This window comes from Sinocyclocheilus grahami, unplaced genomic scaffold, assembly GCF_001515645.1.
Source record: "Sinocyclocheilus grahami isolate Dianchi unplaced genomic scaffold, SAMN03320097.WGS_v1.1 scaffold225.1, whole genome shotgun sequence".
NCBI lineage: Eukaryota > Metazoa > Chordata > Actinopteri > Cypriniformes > Cyprinidae > Sinocyclocheilus > Sinocyclocheilus grahami.
Window position 1 is genome coordinate 142573 of NW_015505404.1, and position 23136 is coordinate 165708.

At 38.8% G+C, this 23136-nt stretch overlaps 1 protein-coding gene across 3 annotated transcripts in view; it reads right to left on the reverse strand.

Annotated features, from left to right (window-relative positions):
• Positions 1-786: 786 nt before the first annotated feature.
• Positions 787-23136, reverse strand: part of LOC107596915 (breast cancer anti-estrogen resistance protein 1-like) — a 106562-nt gene continuing 84212 nt past the window's right edge. For 2 of the 3 annotated variants that reach the window (XM_016287772.1, XM_016287771.1), the window contains exons 3-6: positions 13374-13517; positions 4253-5470; positions 3103-3189; positions 787-2658 (exon numbers count right to left, since the gene is read on the reverse strand). In XM_016287772.1, the coding sequence (XP_016143258.1) occupies positions 2146-2658; positions 3103-3189; positions 4253-5470; positions 13374-13517 (1962 nt within the window). In that variant the 3' untranslated portion in view covers positions 787-2145. Of the gene's footprint in view, positions 2659-3102; positions 3190-4252; positions 5471-7528; positions 7640-13373; positions 13518-23136 lie in introns of all 3 variants that reach the window. The other variant, XM_016287773.1, reaches the window with a different exon arrangement.

Below are 23136 nucleotides of genomic sequence, written 5' to 3' on the forward strand. Positions count from 1 at the left end.
AACTGCTGTCTGAATCCTTTTCTTTATGTTTTCTTTTCAAGAAATGTCATAAAATGTACTAAGTAGAACCCACATTTGTTTATTTCACAGTTACATATTCAAATAATTATTTTCAAGTTGTAAACCTCGTCTGATAATTTGAGATCAGTTTGTTTAAAAAATGTATTTTCTTGTAAAAAGCTGCATTAATGCAATTCTGAAATCTGTGAACTGCCAAAGGATCATCTATGTGAATCAATAAATGCTTACCATAATCATAAACACATTGAGGGTTAATATGTCTTGTTCACATTTATTTAAATTATTTTTAATTTCTTTAATTTGTGAATGTTTTTCATGTTGCATTTTGCATTTCTGGTAAGAAAAATCGCTCTTTCAATCTTTAGAAAGATTTTAAATTTGTTTTTAAATAATTGATACAAACAACCCTGTAATGAATTTGGTAGCTGCAGACTGCTGTGTTATTAGTTCATATTATTTGAATGACCACACTGTATAGATGATGCACATTTAGCTACAGTATACGGTTCTGTTTCCTCTTTCTTTACAGTAATAGTAGACTTTATTTGCAGCTATAGTGTCTTATAAATGCTTTCCCACTAATATCATGCTGGCAGGCAGATGAGTAGGCCTACCAGACATGTGATTGGCATGATGATCAGTATGCATTATCAATGCACATCTGTATTACATTGAGAACCATTTGAACAATATGAAAATGTTTTAAATTTATATGTTTTCAATTAACTGGTATCACTAAAAACATGATTAATAGCAAGATGGACTGGAATTTATTTTTTTAATGAAAATATATTAAACATATATTTCCAGTTATGCAATTTACAGTAACATATATGTCAATATCATTCAAATCCTTGAACACAGATCTGAGAACAGATTAACAGTACAACATATATCAGGTCACCGTTTGGCCTAAATGCTTCTTTTTTCATTCTTTTTTTTTTTCAACTGGATAAGGATTTTGACTATATGCACAACAACATGTTGCAGTACTTAAAAAGTTTAATAAGTTTCATTAAACTACTTTTCTGACATATTCTTAAATTTAGAATACAACCAACAGGGAGCTAAAAGACAAGGCGAGGGAAGTCGAGGCAAGTGGTTCAGATCTCCATTCAGAAACAGATGCAATGGAGGAAGAGTTTAAACAAGCTGGTTTTGGATATAGTACATTTGTGCACTGTTTATGTTGGATGTGGTGCGTTATCTGAGAGACAAAGGATAAAAATGAAATCAGGGACACTCAGGATGTGGCCACAATGCACCTGTCCAGCAGGAAGTGGCACTACAGTGGAGGTCAAATGATGCTGAAAGACTAAACATTGGCTCTTCTTAGGAACATAATCAGATCTCAAATAATGACGTGATATGTTTACAAACTAGCCTAAATATGCCAAAGGGGCATAGCCATGAACAGGCATTTGAGAGCTTACAGGCAGGGAATATTTCAAGAAATATTTAATTTTCACGAAATGTTCCAAAGGTAGTCCAAATCTGATGTGTTCTTCACCGCTTCTTGTTGCTTTGCATTGGTAAATAAGTCATCTGTACTCTCACAGTAAATAAGAAGAATGTCTCAGGTCTGCCAACTGGCTCACTCCCAGCATGCTTTGTGTTCTGCCTCTTTGAACAACAGCAACAGCAAGAGGATAAACGTTAAATGCCATTTTTGCTTCCAACAGGCACAATTCATTAAAAAAGCCTCCATTGTTGATCTTCTATGGAAATAGTTGTACTTCTACATACACGTTTAAAATTTTAAACACCTTTAGTCAGCATCTCATAATAATAATAATGATGACAATAATAATAATCAGAGCAATAATTACAGTTTAGCTATAATAATGCATAATGTCTTAAATCTACTCTTTAGATATTTTCCTTCTCTTTCTCCTCCCTGGTTCAAAAAGTTCCTCAACCGCCTGCATTCGCCCCGTTACAATGTCCCCGACATACAGCAACTTAAATATTTACAATGATTCATTTACAACCAATGTCTCTGCCCATTAATCATTTTGTCCTTTTTTGGAGATAAAAAGCTTGTGGCACAGGGTACATTTGTCCAGTGAGTTTAAAACAGGCTCTGTGCCTGTACTGTCCCGGGGGGCACGTTCACCCCTGCACTCACATGGCCAGTAGCTGATTGAGCGCCATGTGGAACTGCTGTGTGCAGCCCGCGAGCTCCCGCACCCTTTCCGTCATGTCTCTGGCGGCCCCTGGTGAGGGGTACTGCAGGGCTGCCGTCTTGGTGCTGACCACAATGTCTTTGAGCTTTTCGCAGAGCGTGTTGCTGTGCTGGGCCACCCTGGTGCGAACCTCGGGAGACTTGGCTTGCCTGGAGAGCGTGTCTCCGATGAAGACGAGCTTGTGAGCGCTGAGGATGACGAATTTGCTGTGGGCGACGAAGATTTTGGGTGGCTGGTTGTTGCTGATGGAGGAGAAGAACGCATCGATGGCGTTGGTGAGCGAGGTGATGTTGGCCTCGCACTGCTCCATGTAAAAGAGCAGCAGCTGCCGGTCGCCCATACACAGCTTACTGCGCGGCGTCTGCGAGTATTGAGAGGGCGGAGTCCAGCCCGAAATGTCACTGTTGATTGGTCGGGAGACCTCCTGTTCCAGTCGCTCAAACTGCTTTAGCTGTTGGGGACACAAGTGAGTAATATTTTATTGAATAGACGATCAAAAATACTATTGTAAAAAGTGTTACAAATATGTACTTATTATTTATTCATTTATTTATGTATTTATTTAAGACAAGTATATAAATTATATAAAAAAACTACATGTGGCTTTGCAATGCATCATGAAATATCTAAATAATTTATAATAAATTAAATGTACAATAAATACAAATACATTTATATAAATAATTCATAATAAATATACACAAATTTATATAAATACCATAATACCTGTCATATTTCTGCTATATGTGAGGGCTTCAATGTATTGTGTTCTGTGATAACTGTGTTTATGGATTCTATTTTTCAGATGAGATTCTAAATGGCTAAACTCCCTCAAAAATAATATTGTGTCACTTTGTAGAGAGTTCTTTGAATAAGGTGTTATAGTCTCATATACCTGTTGCTGTTCCAGCAGAGTCTTATGGTGTTTGATGCTCCCTTTTTCCAACAGCTGTTTTTGGTTCTTTTCAAACTCTTCTTTACCCTAAAATAGAAAAAGAAAATAAATTTAAATAAATAGTAAATAGTTTACTCTCTATAGATAGATGGGTTAACAATTAAAATGCATATTCAAAAATGTAAGTAACATTTAAGCAAAAGAGTACAAGATCATGTTAAATTATTTGTGCACAACCAATAATAAAATCTCAACGAGCATACATCTTCCCACTGTTTTAAATAAAAAAACAAAAGTGAATCCCATCCATCCACTTCTTTCAATTCAAATAATGTGCCCTGAAAATATCTGTTTAGTCCATCAGGGGGCAGTATAATATCAGTATAAACTCAACACAGCTGTGGAAAACAGAAATCAAATGCCCATTCAAACATGCCCTCTACAATTATTACCTACAATTTTTCTAAGTAAATAAAAGTGTTTGCCTAAACCAGTGTGGTAGAAATAATTTAACATGGTCAGTCACAGCTTTCACCAATTTTCAAACAATATAAAATACTATATTATATATAACATTGTTTTCATAATATCAAATTATACAATTTATAATAAAATCAAATAATGATATATACTGAAAAATAATATCAATAATAATAAATAAAATATATAGATATTAAATAAATATAAATAATATACTCTGGGGTCTGTTTGCACAGCTAGACCAATCCTTAAGCATACTGAATAAACTAAGATGTTAGTATTTTTTATTTCATATTTTCTAGTTTGGCCTAAGGCCAACTGAAAAAAATGAGCTAGAACTGCCACTGAAAAGAAAAAAAGTTGAAGAAATATCTCTGTGATTGAACAGAATTCATCTTATCAGCACAGTTTCACTGGAAGTTTTGACAGAACCACACAGTAGACGTGCAACAGAAGATGTATGTGGGCTTTAAGGAAAAGCAGGTCTGCACATGCATTCGGAGTGATTGATGAAAAGGCCTGAGGCTGACACATTTAGGATTACAGGCAGAGCCCATGTAAAGATGCATGCGGACCATTGGTCATATCAATGACTGAGAACATACACCTGGATCCTGTTCTCAAAAGGGAAACGATTGAATGTTTTGCAATGATTTTACATGTAGCGTACCTGTAAATGAACATAGTCGTAATCCTCCATCCAACCCTCCTCTGTCGTCTCGTACGGCCTGTCTGGAGTCTCTTCCTCAGCTGAGAATTTGGGAGGAGAGGGTAATGGGCGGGACTGGATGTTGGCCCGTTCAGGTGTGCCTGACTGATAGGCTGAGATGTTGTTGTTGTTGGTCAGCTGACCCAGCACGTCACCAGTATGAGGAACGGGCGGCAATGGCAGTTGCTGCTGTTTGTTTGTCCGTTTGAAGAGCAAAGATGCATTGCCATGGAGAAACGATGCTAACTGCTTGGTGTCATCAGGCACGCCTCGGGCACACATGACCAGCCGGTCTAGGTCATCCCCACCGGTGCCTGTAGAAGGTGCCATCAGAGCCGCGGGGGACCAGCCCAAGGTGTCCAGCGCCTGACTGAACCTCACCAGACCTTGGAAAGCCTCCTCCATCTTCTGCACCTGCTTGCTGAGCTTGGTCTGCAGTGTGCGGTCGGTGGCCTGGGTTGCGTTGGCCACAGCTCCTCTAGCGAACTCCAGCAGGTCTCTGACAGCCACACGAATGCGGTCCACGGCCTGTCGGATGGCAGGGAGGTTGGACTCCATCTGAGTGGGGCTGCGCCAGTTCCCACTGATGAATGACATGAGGAGGGACACCGAGCTCTCCACGGCCTGTTGATGACGGGACAGCCGCTCCATGGCCTGGTCTAGATCCAGTAGCAGCAGGCGGCCGGGACCAGAAGATTCCCGTACCGGCACCATGTCCAGAGAGGACGTTGAGAGGTTACTGCGGGTGCTTCCCGTGCTGGACGCCGACAGGCGTTTGAAGCTCACAGTGAGCTCCTCGGTGGCCGCTGCGTCACGCACCACCTGCGGAGGCACATCGTACACATAATCGGCCGATTCTTCACCCGCTGGTCGCTCGCGGGGGAAGTCATACACATCTGCAGGGTAGTGGTCCTGTGGGCCGCCCTTTCGAAGGCTGGCAGGGATGTCATAGATCTCCTGGCCCTCAGGCTGTCGTTTTCCTATTAGCTGAGGTGGAGGAACATCGTAGACGTCCTCTGGTATGGGAGGCTCGGGAACGCCTGGGATCTGAGACAGATAGGCCTGGTTCTGATTCTCCAGACTCTTCATCTTGGCAAAGTGAGGAGGAACGTCATACGTTTCCTCCCTGACTGGACCATCTGGAATATCTTTGCTGACAGATGGAGGAATGTCATATACCTGTAAAGAGGAATAATGTGTTTACCAAAACTAGCCTTGTAAAATCATAACTGAACTGAATTAGGGATGTACAGATATTGAAATTCTGGCCAATACTGATAAGCTGATAATCAGTCAATAATTTTAAATGTTAAAGTGAATTTAGGCATCATTCACAACATTATAATGTTTACTAAATATTAAAATATTAAAAATGGATATGCATTTTGAAATTTGCTAAAGGCATTTAACAGTGTTATTAAATTATTGGTGTTTTTAAAGATCAACTTAAACTAAGCTCTAGAAGTCGGCAAATGTTATCTAAATGTAAAAATAGAGGAAATGAAAATGAACAATGTCTAAAATTGAATGTTAACCAATAGACACTTTTCACAGACCATGATAACATCGTAAATCTAGCTTTTTTTTTCATTTAAAAAAAAATCTATATACATTTATAACGCTGTACTTAGTTTTTTATGACCTTGGTATTAAAATACAGGAAACTAGATAATGCTGATGGTGGCAGATTTGACATCTTTATCACTTCTGACCAATATAATCAATCCCTCAATACTTTTTTCCACTTTAGAAAAGTCATATAAATACTTTTGTGGACTGTTCTTTGCTATTAGAGCAGATCGGAACACAAAAACATATATTTGTTGAAGTTTCCCTTCGCCACTATAGAAGTTTACCAAACATACCCGCCGCATCCCAATACCGTGTTCGGAAAGAAAATGACGTGCATATGGAACCCCTAAAGGGAATAAATAGAGACGGGAGGAAAATACATATTTTAATAATTTCTCTCGCAGTTATATCAATGGGTAACTATACTGTATATAAATTGCGGGCATCAGGGAGCCGCTATTATGCCTGGCATTGAAACTACTTTTGAATGCACGATCGCTTTTTAGTTTCACTTTTGAGATTTGCGATCGCACATACTATGGAGCGGCAGTACTTACCACACATTTTACAAGATTAGATGTTTGTCAGTGGTGCTGAGGATCTGCAAATCATTCGCCATCGTCATCGTCTCTCGTTACTCTGTTTATGTGGTAAGTGATTTTATGTACTGGAATGTAACAGGCAATCGTTTTCTTAATACAGATTCATGCTTCGGGCCTAGTTCCAAGTGTTTTTTTTTTTTGCAACATCTTGCATACACTCTCTACTACCTGGCATATATAACTGAAATAGGTGTCCTGCGTGACGGACTAGCCAATCAGAAATTCTTTCTGCATGTGAATCATTTTACACTGTAGGATTTGCTGTCATTGGGTAGGTTGAGATGTCATTAGTGGGCAGGGTTTTGTAGGGGCGGCATGTGTTTGTAGCAGGCGGCCTAATTCAGTTGCCAAGTCTGGCTAAAGGTAGCAAAATTACTGAAATCGCTTACAGAGCCTATTCTGAATGCATTTTGCCAATGTAAGACCATCAGTGAAATTTTGTTTCAGGAAATATAGAACCCCCATTAATGTGCAGATCAAAGGAGTACATGAAACCAGAGTGTAATTGATTTGTGTCAGTCTGACAAGAATGGAGTATTACCGCTTGTTGGTAGTGCAGCTGGCTCTTGTCCACACTAGGTGGAGTGTCATAGATCTCCTGACCATCTCTACTGGGTGGACCTTTCATAGCCATGGGAGGAGCATCATAAACCTGGGACCCTGCAACATCTTGCATACACTCTCTACTACCTGGCATATATAACTGAAATAGGTGTCCTGCGTGACGGACTAGCCAATCAGAAATTCTTTCTGCATGTGAATCATTTTACACTGTAGGATTTGCTGTCATTGGGTAGGTTGAGATGTCATTAGTGGGCAGGGTTTTGGAGGGGCGGCATGTGTTTGTAGCAGGCGGCCTAATTCAGTTGCCAAGTCTGGCTAAAGGTAGCAAAATTACTGAAATCGCTTACAGAGCCTATTCTGAATGCATTTTGCCAATGTAAGACCATCAGTGAAATTTTGTTTCAGGAAATATAGAACCCCCATTAATGTGCAGATCAAAGGAGTACATGAAACCAGAGTGTAATTGATTTGTGTCAGTCTGACAAGAATGGAGTATTACCGCTTGTTGGTAGTGCAGCTGGCTCTTGTCCACACTAGGTGGAGTGTCATAGATCTCCTGACCATCTCTACTGGGTGGACCTTTCATAGCCATGGGAGGAGCATCATAAACCTGGGACCCAGAGAGAGGAACAGGGTCAAAAAGACACATAAAACTAATTTGCTAGTTTAAATAATGTAAATAAATACAAATTCAAGACAGATCTGTGGTTATAATTAGATCAGACCTGACCAGAAATTTGGGTTAGTTGAAATGAATCTATTAGGGAGGGGCTGTGCATTTGTTTCTGTCTGTTTCTCTCGTTTATTTTAAATCCCAGGGCCCCTGATTCCTTTCTACTTTCTCCTACATACTTTGTCCTTTTTTGTCTTTTTCTCCCTCTTCCTTCCGTCCTTTGTTTTTTGTGCATGTTGGAGCAGAATTGGGATTGAGGCAGTTGGATGAATGGGGGTCGGAGGGAACACAGGTACACCCGATTGGGGACACACTCCCACTGATGTGGAGAGATTACAGGAGCCTCAGACAGGAACAGCTGGAGGAAATCAGCAGTGCTGCAGAGATGCTGACCTCCACCTTCACCCACAATCTCTCTCTCTCTTTGCTACCTGTTCAGTGGCTCTGTGGTCAGATTTTGAACATGTGTGATAGTAAAGGAGTTTTTTTGACTGTGTGTGTGTGTGTGTGTGTGTACGTGTGTGTGTGGAGAGCCTTTAGCGGAGGTATGCAGAGCTACGAAAGCCTTCCATGTCTTCATAAAAATTACCATTATAACAACAAGAACAAAGATCACATTGTGTGAAAGACTATAAAAGTCACCAGCTATGTTGTCCTGTGGCAAACTACTCTGTACTGTCATTATTTTAGTGATTCATGTCACCGTAACATACACTACTGTACAAAAGTTTGTGGTTAGTATGATTTGTTAATGTTTTTGATGTCTTTTATGTACACCAAGGCTGCAGTTATTTGAAAAAATTAAAAAATATATTTAAAAAAGAAATAGTAAAAACAATAATATTGTGAATTATAATTGTGATTTAAAAGAACTGTTTTCTATTTTTATATATTTTAAATTGTAATTTATTCCTGATATGGCAAATCTGAATTTTCAGGACTCTAGTCGTGTCACATGATCCTTCAGCTGAACTGCCGAATATTTTTTGTGGAAACTGTGATCGATTTTTTGTCAGTATTTTTTGATGAATAGAAATTCAAAAGAACAGCACTTTTTTTTAAACATAAATCTTTTGTAACACTATAAATGTCTTTATTCTCACTTTTGATCAATTTCATTTGTCCAAATAGTATTAAAAAATCTAAATCACCTGAAACATTTGAATGGTAGCATAATTCATGTATTTTACTAAGACATATATCCACATACATTTATTTCTATCTACATATACTGTATGATTATCATCATTTTTAGCTATGACAAATTTGCCCCAGGTATAGTATAACCTCACCACATTTACATTTACTCACCACATCATATACTTCTGTAGTTTTTATATCTAAAAATGTTTGCAATTAGAGACTAACCCTACCCACCAAGGCACCCTTTTTAAATTACTGTAAAAATGAATGTATATACAGTGGGTACGGAAAGTATTCAGACCCCCTTAAATTTTTCACTCTTTATGGAACATTTTTTCCAGTTGAGGGCGCCCCTAGATGTATAATTAAGTAAACCCACACACACAGAGCTATGCATGCACTCAACACTACAACAACAGAATTGACTTGAGTTTCAGAATGTGCTATAAATGAAGTGTGACTTCCTGTCCCAATGCTCTGTCAAACCTTTGACGACTGATATAAATATCAAATAATGCCTGCAGCTCAACTGGTACAAACAAGAAAAAATAACCACAAACACACACATACACACAAAGGCTCACAGTGCTCAAATGTTAGTAAAGGATTAAAACCCAATAAACGTTTTATAATGCTAGCAGTAAAAGTGTGATTTTTCCACTACTGCATCTGATATGGGTGAAATGAGGTCAAGGGAATTTGGATTAAGCTGAAGTCTAATCTTGTCTGGGACTGGTAAATTTCAATAGTACATTTTCAGTTTAATACTTATGCATTAATAATTTAAACCAGTCTTTCACAAACTGCCCTCTAAGGATTGTAATGGCAGAAATGTATATTATTACAAACGCAGCTGTTAGACATAGACTTCTTGTTGTCATACTGTACAAGACTAAAATAAATAAATAAAATGTCACATTTCAAGCATTATATACCACTCCTTCTGCATTTATTACTCCTCTGAGCTCCTGATGATTCTATAGTAATGCTTGCTAGCAGCAATAATAATCATTGTTTATAACAGAAATACGTGTCACATACGAAGTGAAAATGTTCGATGTTGCATTTAAATATTAGAGTTAAAAACCATATTACTTCTCTAAGATCAAGATGCTACGCAATTCTCAAACATCCATTGATTTAAACAATTTACACCTCGAGTAACAATCACAAATTCACTCAGAAGAATCCTAATATATGCCTTTAATGTGTACTGGAGACTCTACTCCACACTTCTATCAATACTGCACCAATCACACACATACACACACATCCTTACACAAACACCATTAGCATTTATAATGCTGGCCAAACAATGGCTCTCAATCTGGTGTGCGCCCCCAGGAGAGCCTGTAGTCAGAGACTAAGGCAGGAGAACCCATGAATACCAAAACCTCTCATTGAGCATCCAGCAGCCACTGTGCCAGCTCCATTTGATAAAACGTCCATGCTTTTTCCTCTGTATCGCTCTAATCTGAGAGACGGCGATTTGTTACAATGATATTTGGAGCGATTTTGAGGTGGAAGTGGTTTGGCTTGGAGCATTTTTGGTTGGTATGAAAAATTGAGTGAATTTACTAAACAGTTGCTGCACGGGCTTTTTTGTGTAAAAACCTGTGTTTATTCACTAACCTCTGATGAACTAGATTAAGGAGATGCTAAATGGTACAGAGCTGCATCATTAAATCATTAATAAATTAAATACCTGTTTCTTTCCCCTAAGCTTTAATATATGGTAACATCCTCCATCACTTAACATTCCAAAATCGTCCGACAAAATGAGAAAACTGTATTCACTGCATTTAGTTTTCCATGTTTGGGCCATTACTTGCAGTAATTAGCTTGATTCAATAAATGAGATTAGTGAATTAGATGATTCTATGATTAGTGAATTGAGAGCTAAAATAACACAAACAGCATGTGCCAGTAAACAATGTTATCAGCTGCAATCCTGAATTCCCTACAGTATCTGTTTTATGCCATTTGTGTTTGTTTCATCTGTCCTGTTTAGTCCACTCCTCTTGTCATTTACAGCATGTGCTCGGGTCTTTGCCGTCGTCCATGTTTCTCTCATTCTTTCTGTATGGCTGTGCTGCAGGCTATGTGTGTGTTGGAATTGTGAGGTCTGGGTATTTGTGGCCTTTGCCGTGAGCCAGGCTTTGTCTGTCTCTCTTTGCTCTAGTGTGTGTGTGTGTGCCGCACTGAAGGACTGATCACGCTGACAGCACATTCCCTCTCATATACACACAATGCACACACGTGTGCACACACAGCAGTCTCGGCATTGCACAATGCTGACCTTCTTTTTGAAATATCTACTTCCACCAAGTAATGCATGACCTCATCTAAAAATAGGCATGCAATCATCGAGCTAACAGGAATATAAGGATGCAGGAATAAAGAGAGAGGAAGAAAGAACTAGTGAAAATGAATGAAAGAAAAGAAAGACAGAGGATGAAAGCAAGAACAAATGAAAGTGAAAGAGTGAAAGAAAGTGTGCAAGGAAGAAAAAAAGAGAACAAAAATGAAAAACAAAAGACAATAAAATTAAATTAAAAATCAAGCAAAAGGAAGTGTGAAAGAAAGCAAAATAAAGTGAAAAAATCCCTGAAAAGTGAAGTAAAAATGAAGGAAAGAACAAAAAGAAAGCAAAATAGAGAAAGAAATAAAAAGTGAGAAAACAAAAGAACAAAAGCAAGATAAAGCAAAAGAGTCGGCAAAAGAAAGCAAAAGAAAAAGAGAGAAAAACAAGCAAAAGAAAAAAGCATTTACATAGAGTAAAATAATTAAAGAAATTAAAAAAGGTAAGAGTGAGTGAGTGAAAGAAAGAAAAAAGTGAGAATGAAAAAGTGCGAGCAAAAATTTGAGAAAGAAAGAAAGATTTTACATTCTCATTTGCTTGTATTATTAATGAATGTGGAGGTTCTTCAACAGAGTCTCATCTATCACACACACACACACATACTACAGACATCTGAGATACACTTAAAGACTATTATTATCAATAACTGGCTCATCCACAAATAACTACATATCAAATAACCTACAGCGTAATGATCTTCACATGGACATTAAAGTGCATATGAAACTCAACACAGTGACATAATCAGTGCACAGAGGGCAATGCAATGCTTCTGTTCAGATGAATTCTTTACCTGTTGATTGTACTGGGTGCGGGTGGGCGGCACGTCATAGATATCCTGGGTAGGTGGGAGGTGTCTGGGGACATCATATTCATCCTGCTCATTTTTCCCCGTGTCATACACATACACTTGACCAATCCGCGTGGGCACAACCACCTGAGAGAGAGAAAGAGGAAAACAACTGCATGAGACTGAGTGTGAATGAATAGCTAGGCACATAAAGGAGGATAAAGATGCTGTCCTGATGGAGCCATTCATAACAGGTTAACACACACGCACTACTACAACAATTCTGGGGTCTCAAAGGTCACTGTGGGAACAGGGGCCGTCCTTTTGTCAGCCTGTTTACCTTCTGTCTTAGGCTTTGAGGACTGTGTCGACCGTGTGAGCCTGGGAAATGAAAACAAGCTACGATCCCATATTGTGCCGCACTGAAGGACTGATCACGCTGACAGCACATTCCCTCTCATATACACACAATGCACACACGTGTGCACACACAGCAGTCTCGGCATTGCACAATGCTGACCTTCTTTTTGAAATATCTACTTCCACCAAGTAATGCATGACCTCATCTAAAAATAGGCATGCAATCATCGAGCTAACAGGAATATAAGGATGCAGGAATAAAGAGAGAGGAAGAAAGAACTAGTGAAAATGAATGAAAGAAAAGAAAGACAGAGGATGAAAGCAAGAACAAATGAAAGTGAAAGAGTGAAAGAAAGTGTGCAAGGAAGAAAAAAAGAGAACAAAAATGAAAAACAAAAGACAATAAAATTAAATTAAAAATCAAGCAAAAGGAAGTGTGAAAGAAAGCAAAATAAAGTGAAAAAATCCCTGAAAAGTGAAGTAAAAATGAAGGAAAGAACAAAAAGAAAGCAAAATAGAGAAAGAAATAAAAAGTGAGAAAACAAAAGAACAAAAGCAAGATAAAGCAAAAGAGTCGGCAAAAGAAAGCAAAAGAAAAAGAGAGAAAAACAAGCAAAAGAAAAAAGCATTTACATAGAGTAAAATAATTAAAGAAATTAAAAAAGGTAAGAGTGAGTGAGTGAAAGAAAGAAAAAAGTGAGAATGAAAAAGTGCGAGCAAAAATTTGAGAAAGAAAGAAAGATTTTACATTCTCATTTGCTTGTATTATTAATGAATGTGGAGGTTCTTCAACAGAGTCTCATCTATCACACACACACACACATACTACAGACATCTGAGATACACTTAAAGACTATTATTATCAATAACTGGCTCATCCACAAATAACTACATATCAAATAACCTACAGCGTAATGATCTTCACATGGACATTAAAGTGCATATGAAACTCAACACAGTGACATAATCAGTGCACAGAGGGCAATGCAATGCTTCTGTTCAGATGAATTCTTTACCTGTTGATTGTACTGGGTGCGGGTGGGCGGCACGTCATAGATATCCTGGGTAGGTGGGAGGTGTCTGGGGACATCATATTCATCCTGCTCATTTTTCCCCGTGTCATACACATACACTTGACCAATCCGCGTGGGCACAACCACCTGAGAGAGAGAAAGAGGAAAACAACTGCATGAGACTGAGTGTGAATGAATAGCTAGGCACATAAAGGAGGATAAAGATGCTGTCCTGATGGAGCCATTCATAACAGGTTAACACACACGCACTACTACAACAATTCTGGGGTCTCAAAGGTCACTGTGGGAACAGGGGCCATCCTTTTGTCCGTCTGTTTACCTTCTGTCTTAGGCTTTGAGGACTGTGTCGACCGTGTGAGCCTGGGAAATGAAAACAAGCTACGATCCCATATTTGTACAACGCCTGAGACATAATACCAATCACAACACACTCAGATGAGCAGTTCAGCATGTGGAACACCTTCACAAGGACTGTGACATAATGCAGACTCACAGAATACTGTGTGATATTTGGGATGCAAGACATATTGGTCCCATACCATATATTTAATTGTCATGTCATCTTTACATTTAGATCAGTACAATTTCTGCAATATTTCGTAAAAAAATGTCCATTATCTATTATCAATAGTGTCGCTCACACAGAAATCACTTTCAAAGTAAGCAGCTCTCTGCTGGTCAACATTAACATGACCAACTTGAACCATGTGCGAAATCCGCATCCTTTCACCCTCACTTAAAATTGTGTGGATTTTTACTGAAATTACTGGATTTTGACCATGGAAATTCATTCATCGCATGTTAACAGTTGACAGCTGACAGTCCAAAACAGTTCTAAACAAATATATCAGCGGATTTTGACGTGAGAGGACAAAAAGGGCTGTATTTTTCCATGGGATGAAACCTTATTATAGATTATGGACTCATATTGTGGCTAGAAACAATAGTTTCAAGTTACAATGCCTTATTGATGGATTTTTTTTTTTTTTTTCTAAACATGCAGTTTTTCACTTCACAAGACATTAATTGATGTATTGGAGTCATGTGGATTATTGTGATGTTTTTATTAGCTGTTTGGACTCTCATTCTGACGGCACCCATTCACGGCAGAGGATCCATTGGCAAGCAAGTGATGTAATGCTAAATTTCTCTAAATCGGTTCTGATGAAGAAACAAACTCATCTACATCTTGGATAGCCTGAGGGTGAGTACATTTTCAATAAATATTCATTTTTGGTTAAACTATTCCTTTAAAAAGACAAAAAAAATCTAATTTAGTGTTTTATTTTTCATTTTTTAGACAAAATAGTAAAGATTTTAATATGGTGCATCTCTACATTTTATAAAATGGATAGTTCTGACTCTAAGTGAATTTACTCTGGTCAAAGGGTTTTGTTCAGCATGAAGCAGAGCAAAATCACCGTAACACATTGCCTCAAGAGATTTAGTGCTTTAGTATGTTAGTAATGCACTCTGCCCTCTGTGAAGTATTCACTCCTTAATATAAAACATGTATGGACGGGCAGCATTGGTTTGTGTGCACTGGTGAGGTGTGTTCTCTAATGATCTAGGTGGAGTGAGCTTTATGGAGTTTTCATGATTCCCCGCAGGCCAGTTAAACATGATTGCTGGCCTTCACTCAATGAGTTAATGAGATTACTTGCGCTTTCATTCTCGCTCTCTTTGTCCCTTTATCAGTTCACACCAGCCACTTCCTGCATACTAAACAACAAATACACTCATGCATCATACAGACACAGGTTTGTAGAAGTCACTCAATAATCCCTGTACTGGGTTGAATCTTATATGACCAGGTCAAATTTCATCCCCAAATCGAAAAAAAAGATATAAGAAATTACTTTTTGCTGAAAGAAAAGCAAATATTTAGGAACACAAAGTTTGTATGCATTGTTTTTATGACAATTAAGCATATTTCCCCCTCAAATTAGAATTGTTGTAATGAGAAAAAAAATCACATTCTCATTAATGTAATGTGGAGATTAAAAAATACAATTTATTTAAATTGTTAAGTATCTATACATCTTAGTAAAAAATAAATAAATTCAATTAAAATTAAATAACAAATCATTTTATTACAGTATTTTTTACTGTATTAAAAATGAGAATCAAATGTTAGAAATCAATTAAAACATCAAAAATAATCAGTGTTTTCTTTATGTAATGAAAATACAAAGAAGAAATGTACTTAATTTACATGAAAATGGAAAACAAAAATATATGGTCCTACAAATACGGTTCATTACTTATTGTCAGGGAGGGCAAAGCAGTGCTGATTAACCACACAGACTCAATGAAGCTTTTCTTTGTGAGGCGTTCATGCTTTGTTAGATTAAATCTAGTGACTATGGTAACCAGGCACGAGCGACGACAAGACGAGCACAATGGAAAGCACAAGTGCACACATGTAAAATGCATTTAAAAGAACTATACTGTCTACCCGACACTGCAGGGTTGCTCTGTCATGTATAGAAAGTGCAACATAAAGAAAGAAAGAAGACAGTAGGCTAATCAAAATCCCAGAGATCTTGTATTAATATTTACTCTCCCACTCACACAGCCTGTCACTTTAGATGTGATATCCCTGCTAACCATCCAATTAAGCCGTTCTCATTAAAGAAAGCTGGCAATCTGTCACTGTTAATTCTCATCTTTCTCACGCTCTCTTTCTCTCGCTCTTCACCTGTCTCACCCCTCTGCCTGATTCTTGCCCCTTTTTTTTCCAAACGGCAGATGATAAATTCCTTGGGATTTTTTGTTGGTGAGGTAAAAGCATGTTATTGGTGTGATTTATTGGAGAAACCCTGTGACCCGTTGACCACCCCGCCTCTACCTCCAGAACATCCACACACTCACGACCTACCACTCTCTCTCTGACACTGCTGCAGTAAATGGCCACATTCTCCACGGTGCTGTACACACTTTCACACACATTAAGACTGAACTGCAGGTGTTTCATCTGACACATCCACACGTACACAACCTCCGGTGTCGGCACACTCTGCATTTTCACTTAGCTTGACTCACAAAAAGGTGAATCTATGAATGTATCTACAGTATGTGTGTATCAATCTAGACATTGATCTATCTAGTTTAGTCAGTATCTGCCTAACCATACATCCATCTAGGGGTGTATACTGCAAAAAAACTGAATAAAGTAATCAAAATAAAACACTTTATGAAAGAAATAGACACTAATTTTTACTACAGCTGCCAACATTATCAGTGAGTAGCAGTGAGTGATTTTCTCTTTTTGTTATTTAATAAACATTAAAGGACACAGCAGGTTTATTAAGGCTATCTGTCTGTCTGTCTTTCTGTCTGTCTGTCTATCTATCTATCTATCTATCTATCTATCTATCTATCTATCTATCTATCTATCTATCTATCTATCTATCTATCTATCTACCTGTCCATCTACCTATCTAGTTTAGTCATTATATATCTAACCATACATCCATCTAGGGATGTATACTGCAAAAACAGAATAAAGTAATCAAAATACAACACTGTATGAATTAAATACACACAAATTTTTATTAAAGCTACAAAAATTATTCAGTAAGAAGCAGTTAACATTATTAACACAATTAACATTAAAGGACACAGACAGCAGGTTTATTAAGGCTATCTATCTATCTATCTATCTATCTATCTATCTATCTATCTATCTATCTATCTATCTGTCTATCTTGTAGGCAAAATCAACAACAATACACCATTCCAACCATGTAGAAATATTCCACACACTAAGAGCTATGATGTGAAACACGTTTACTGACTGTATATATCACTGTAGAGCATCCATAGAATAACATTCTGTTTTTGCTTACAGGTAAGAGACTATATATACATCAACGCTGTCCACAATGTGGTTCTTTAGTACTGCACACCCTGTGTTTTATTTCACTGCCCTCTCAGACCTGTGCTTAGCCTTAAGTAATAGTCACTTCATCCCGCTGAGAGCCTCTGAAGAGCTGGCTGTAATGAACATCGATCAATAATGTGAATTATCAATGAGCGCTACTCTGGGGAGTGGAGATGGCACATATGGTGGACTGCCATCATCTAGCCCTCATCAATATAGCTGAAAGGGTCTGGTCATACAGAGTGGGTGGGTCCAGGCCTCCAGCTGTCACAACAATCTCTGGGGGGGCGGGGTGAAGTGCCTGTAATGATGATGTCACAAAGAGACAAACACTCCCTGGTGTGGACGGAAACAATAGGGGAGCGGTGACCGTCTGACTGCGTTGCTCCGCGCTATGACAGCTGGCCAAGAGTCACAATCACAGCAGCTACATGGCCATTAGGTTCAGCCCTGAAGAGAGGGACAGATTGCAAAGGCTGCTTTACAAAAGCCCCCATACCCCATGCTGCATCGACGAGCTGTGACCTCCTTACCCCAGCTGACACAATGACACATGCCACCACTCTAAAGAGTGCAGCCAAGGTCTGCTGAAGACATTCCAGCCAGGCCTGGCTCCTTGGACCATGGATCTAGCTAATTTTAATTGCCACCTGCATCCGAATACCAGATGCTGAGAATTCTGGGAGAGGGCTATTCTTGTTATTGCATTATGAATGCATGCTTGAAATAAAACACTTTTATCTGTGACAAAAATAGATATCCTAATGTTTATTCTGTATCTTTCTCAGAGCTCTTTGTTTTGTTCTGTGCTCAACTGCACATTTTTCCTTTCTTTTTCTTAAAACATTATGCTGACATTTTCAAAGCTTTTGAAATGTAATATTTTTCATTTACTCACTTTTGTCATTTACTTCTTTTTCTTTCAGACTTCCAGATCTTGGAGGTCAGAAGTCACAGTGCATTTCCTCAACTCACGGCAACAAAAAAAATTATTTTAATTTAATAACGCCAAACAGAAAATGCAAAATGGCTGTGAATGGAATAATCTGATAAACACAATTCCAGCCCATCTCACATTCCACACAAGCCATTAATTTCAGTTTCTACTCTTCAAAAGAGTTTCCTATCCTTTTCTAAAACACATTCAGAGATTCAAGGTGGCAATAGTTTAGTAAAGTTAGATTTAGCAAAGTTGACCCTAGGCTTGGCGCTGATTCAACGCAGTGCCATGAATAACTGCGTCCAGAGGCCTGGAACATAATGAGGGGTCAAAGTCCAAACAATGAAGGGCTTCCACATACCTTCACATACACTCTTTCTCTATATAAGTGGCCGTGCATAAGAATTTCCCACGTAGCCCCCTACCACCGCTCTCGCCTTGGCCATCTGTGAAGCAAGCTGTCCTCTTCACCGTGTGCGAAGAAGGGGGTGCAGGTCAGGGTTCTGTGTGTGTTGGCATGATGTACTTTTCAGTTTTACCCTCATTTTCCACTAGTCTTGGTATTTACTTACCAGTTTATTTTGGATGTCGGTAGGGTTGCAAAGGGGTGGAAAATATCCGGTAAATTTCCGGAAACTTTCCAAAAATCCCTGGAAAGTTTCCAAAATTTCTGGAACGTTTCCGAAATTTAATGGAAATTTTCCACCTTGCCTTTAACTAGAGGTGATGTCATGGTTGACAGTGGTTCAAACATGCCCTAGTGAAAGATGTCCATCACTGGGATGAGGCGTCTCTAAGCTACAGCTGTAGGCTTGTAAGCACGGGCTGTGGAGAGCTCAGCTGGGCTCTGTGACTTGGTGTGATGTGGGTGCCAGTGGCAACTCATCTGGACCACCGACACACACATACATGCTATTCCACAGAGAACTGCCTCCCTTGGGTGGGCACATCTGCAGATGTACTGGATGCATTTTTGCCCGAGTCGGGTTTGAAAGTCCACTTTTGAGTTTTATGTAAACCTGAGTGAGTTAAAGCAAGACTTTGGTTGCTTTTAAGTTTTTTAGTGGACAGTTTAATGTGGGGAATCTCTCAAAGTAGTGAATTTAACTTCAATGCAATGCTTCCTGCAGTGATATTCAGTGGCAGCACTGCACCACTGCTAAATCTATAGTTCCATGACAAAAGAAAATGTATTCTGAGTTAAATATGAAAAAAGAAAAATTAGTTTATTATATAGTTTGGATCAATAATGAGGAAAGGGTTCCCTTGCTGCAAAAACATAATTCAGTAGGAAACACTTTGCACAACTAATACATCAAATTGGGCCAGTTAAAACTCAAAACTTAAACGGTTTAGTAAAGATTGCTGTCGGGTGAACCAGATCAGAAGCTTTATCACTGAAACAAAAAGAGCCATGGCAGAAAAGTGCGAAAAACCCATATAAAACAGAAAGCAGGGCAGTGGTATGGATTTATAGCCCACATAACCATCCTCATCCTCTGCTGTGGAATTTATACAGTGGGTACGGAAAGTATTCAGACCCCCTTAAATATTTCACTCGGACGGCTGGTGGGACGGGAGGCCTAAAGGTTCTCCTGGAGACAGTGAGCCCCCAGTTTCTAATCCACACAGATCTCCAGTAACAGCCCCCCAAAGCCCTCTGACACATGCCCCACATTGCTGGGTGTGAAACGTCCCTTTAAGATATGTTTTAACCATCATTTATTAGTGCTACTTGCTAGGACACTACAAAACAATCCCTTACACTTAAACCACCAAGCAACTATGCAAAACACCTCTTTTTCCATTTATTTTTCACAAATAATTTACCTGTGGTATGCATGAGTGGCATTTATTCAAACCAGCTCAGCATATTGTCTTTCTGTTGTTGCATTTCCTTTCTCGGTTTCATATCGCTGCTCTTCCTTTTCTCTAATTTCTTTCCGATGCTGGTTGCAAAAGCGCATATAACTGAGACAGCATATGTGCCGACCTCTGTACACACACACACACACACACACACTTCCTCTCCTCCTGCTCTCCTGGCAACACAACACTCAGGCCTGTCCGCAGCACTTATTAATAGGACCGAAATGAGTGTGTCTCCTTGGAGACCACACCGTCCCTGTGGCCAGTGATCAAAGGTTAGTCCCTTCCCGAGACCACTGTGCGTGTTTGAGGAAGTGAAAGACGCTGAAAAGAGATATCATTCAGGAAAAAGCCATGAAAGTGTATTTAAAGGGACCATTCAGCCAAAAAATCTCTCATCATTTACTCATCCTCATGCCGTATTAAACCTGTATGACTTTATTTCTTCTCTGGACCACAAAAGATGTTGTTTTGGACCCAGTGTTGTTACTGTTAACTATATATTAAAGATTTGTTCATTAAAATGTGAAATAAATAAAATATAAACATTAGATGAAAAAACTATTTTAAAAAATCAGAAATGTTGATGAAATAACATACACCGAAGTACTAAAATTACCAAAACTTAACTGAAATAAATTAAAGTTAACTATAAATATGAATATTATATATTTAGCTGTATGAATATTTTTACGAATAAAACTGACAAAAGCACACAACAAAATTACTGAAATTAAAATAAAAATATTTTTAAATCTAATTAAATAGAATAATAAATACTATAATAGTATATAAATAATACTAAAATAGCACAGTTTGGACCCCACTGACTTACTGTATGGACAAAAATTTTTTTTTGTGTTTGACATTTTTGTGTTTGAGTATAAATGACAGAATTTTCATTCAACTTTCCTTTTAACTCTAGCTATGAATAAACAAACTTGACAATAAATATATTTTTACTTAAGGCAACATTTGGTCTTCATTACAACTACAACTAGCTGTAATTTCCTGTATCCTCTGACCTTCAGGGAAAGATGTAAAACATCACAGAAATGGTTTAAGTGGTGACCACTGAGTTTAGCCCGTGGTGATGGAGTTAGCTTTTCACAAGCCAATTAAAAATCTGACACCGTGCCTCCTTTAAACCTACTCTTGCATACATATATGAACATAAAGAGAATGACGAACAACACATAGAGAGCAAAGGTTGTGTGTACTCTTCAGCGGAAGACATACAGCGTGTGTGAAGATGCAGTAAATTAGTTTGCGGCTCCATTAGGCCCCCTGTTCTTCTCTCTGATCTGTGTTTTTTCAGTCCTTTCAACTCCCTGCAGTACAAAGTGAACCCCGTGGCCTCCTGTGATATTCCAGCCCTTTGATGAAGGCCACTGGAGCACAAATAAAGGCTCGCAGTGGTCTGCTGTTTACGCTGAGGGGCCCGTGTCTACCCTCCTCTCCCTCGATCTGCTGCTGGCTATGTGGGGACGTTAATGACAGCGCACGAGAAGCGAAAACCTCCTCCCGCGGCTCCACCCGCCATCGCCGCTCAGGCTGCTAATTCTGTCCCACTGATCTCGCCGTTTTCCTCTGATCCCTTCAGCTGTCAATCTCCTGTCCCCTCGCTCGGCACACGCTGTCAGAGCAGAAAATTAGACCACAGCAGGAAGCTGAGACTATTTAAACAACCATTAAGAGCTCTCTATTCAGTATTATATATATATTGTATATAAATGAATCAAAAGGAAGAACAGAAAGAGATTTGGCAGGGATGTCCAGTTTATGAATGAATCATCTGCCTCTCTATATCAATTAATTTGAAGCATTCACTCGAATTTAAGAATCATAAACAATGAAACATTTCACACAATCTATGTAACTAAATGAAAAACAGTCATGATGCAGTTCGAGTGTGAGGTGTTCTTAAGGGCCATTCACACAGAAGTGTTTTTGCATTAAAAACCACGAGACGCAAGCAGTGTAACGGGAAAAAAGCATGGTCTCAAGATGCACTAGATGTCCATCTATCACATTTAAACAGAAAAACTACGGAAGTGGCACAGTGGAAGGCAAAAAATAGTCCCTTAAAGGGATTTTCAAAAATGAAAATTCTGTCATTAATTAGTCACCCAAATCATGTCGTTCCAAACCCGTAAGACCTTCATCATCTTCTGCACACAAATTAAGATATTTTTGATGAAATCTGAGTGCTTTCTGATCCTCCATAGACAGCAACACAACTGACACATTCAAGGCCCTGAAAGGTAGTAAGGACATTGCTAAAATATTCCATGTGACATCAGTGGTTCAACCGTAATTTTATGAAGCTAGGAGAATACTTTTTGTGTGCAAAGAAAACAAAAATAACAACTTTATTCAACATTTTCTTCTCTTCCGTGTCAGTCTTTGTTACACGTTAATGACAGTACCACGATGCATGGTACGGTTACGGTTGATTTGCTGATGTCACATTGACTATTTTATCGATATCCTTACTACCTTTCTGAGCCTTGAACTTGTCAGTTGTGTTGCTGTCTATGGAGGGTCAGAGAGCTCTCGGATTTCATCAAAAATATTTTAAAGGGGTCATATGATGTTGCTAAAAAGAACATTATTTTGTTTAGGTCTGAAAAGCGAGGTGTGCTCTGATTGGCCAGCTATCCAGTGCGTTGTGATTGGCCGAATACCTCAAGCGTGTGACGGAAATGTTACGCCACTTACCATATTGTGATACCATGTCCGGCCAGAGCAACAAGACAAAAACATTAAAACCCATTATAAACAAGGCATTTGTTGCATCCAGTGGGGGCATAATTACGGATTATAATGACTTATACAGCTTTCACAACGAAACACACAGCGTCACACACGGTGGGCTAGAGTGAGCGGAGGCCAGCGGGCTTGAGGCAACCACATGTGACAACCCCTGGCTGGACTCCGCTTCATCCACGGTGAAAGCCGATCCGGCGATCCACAGTGCAAAATTGTTATGTTTCCTCAGCAACCAGCACGGATCAGCTCCAGGCATGACGAAGCAGATATCGTCCTGT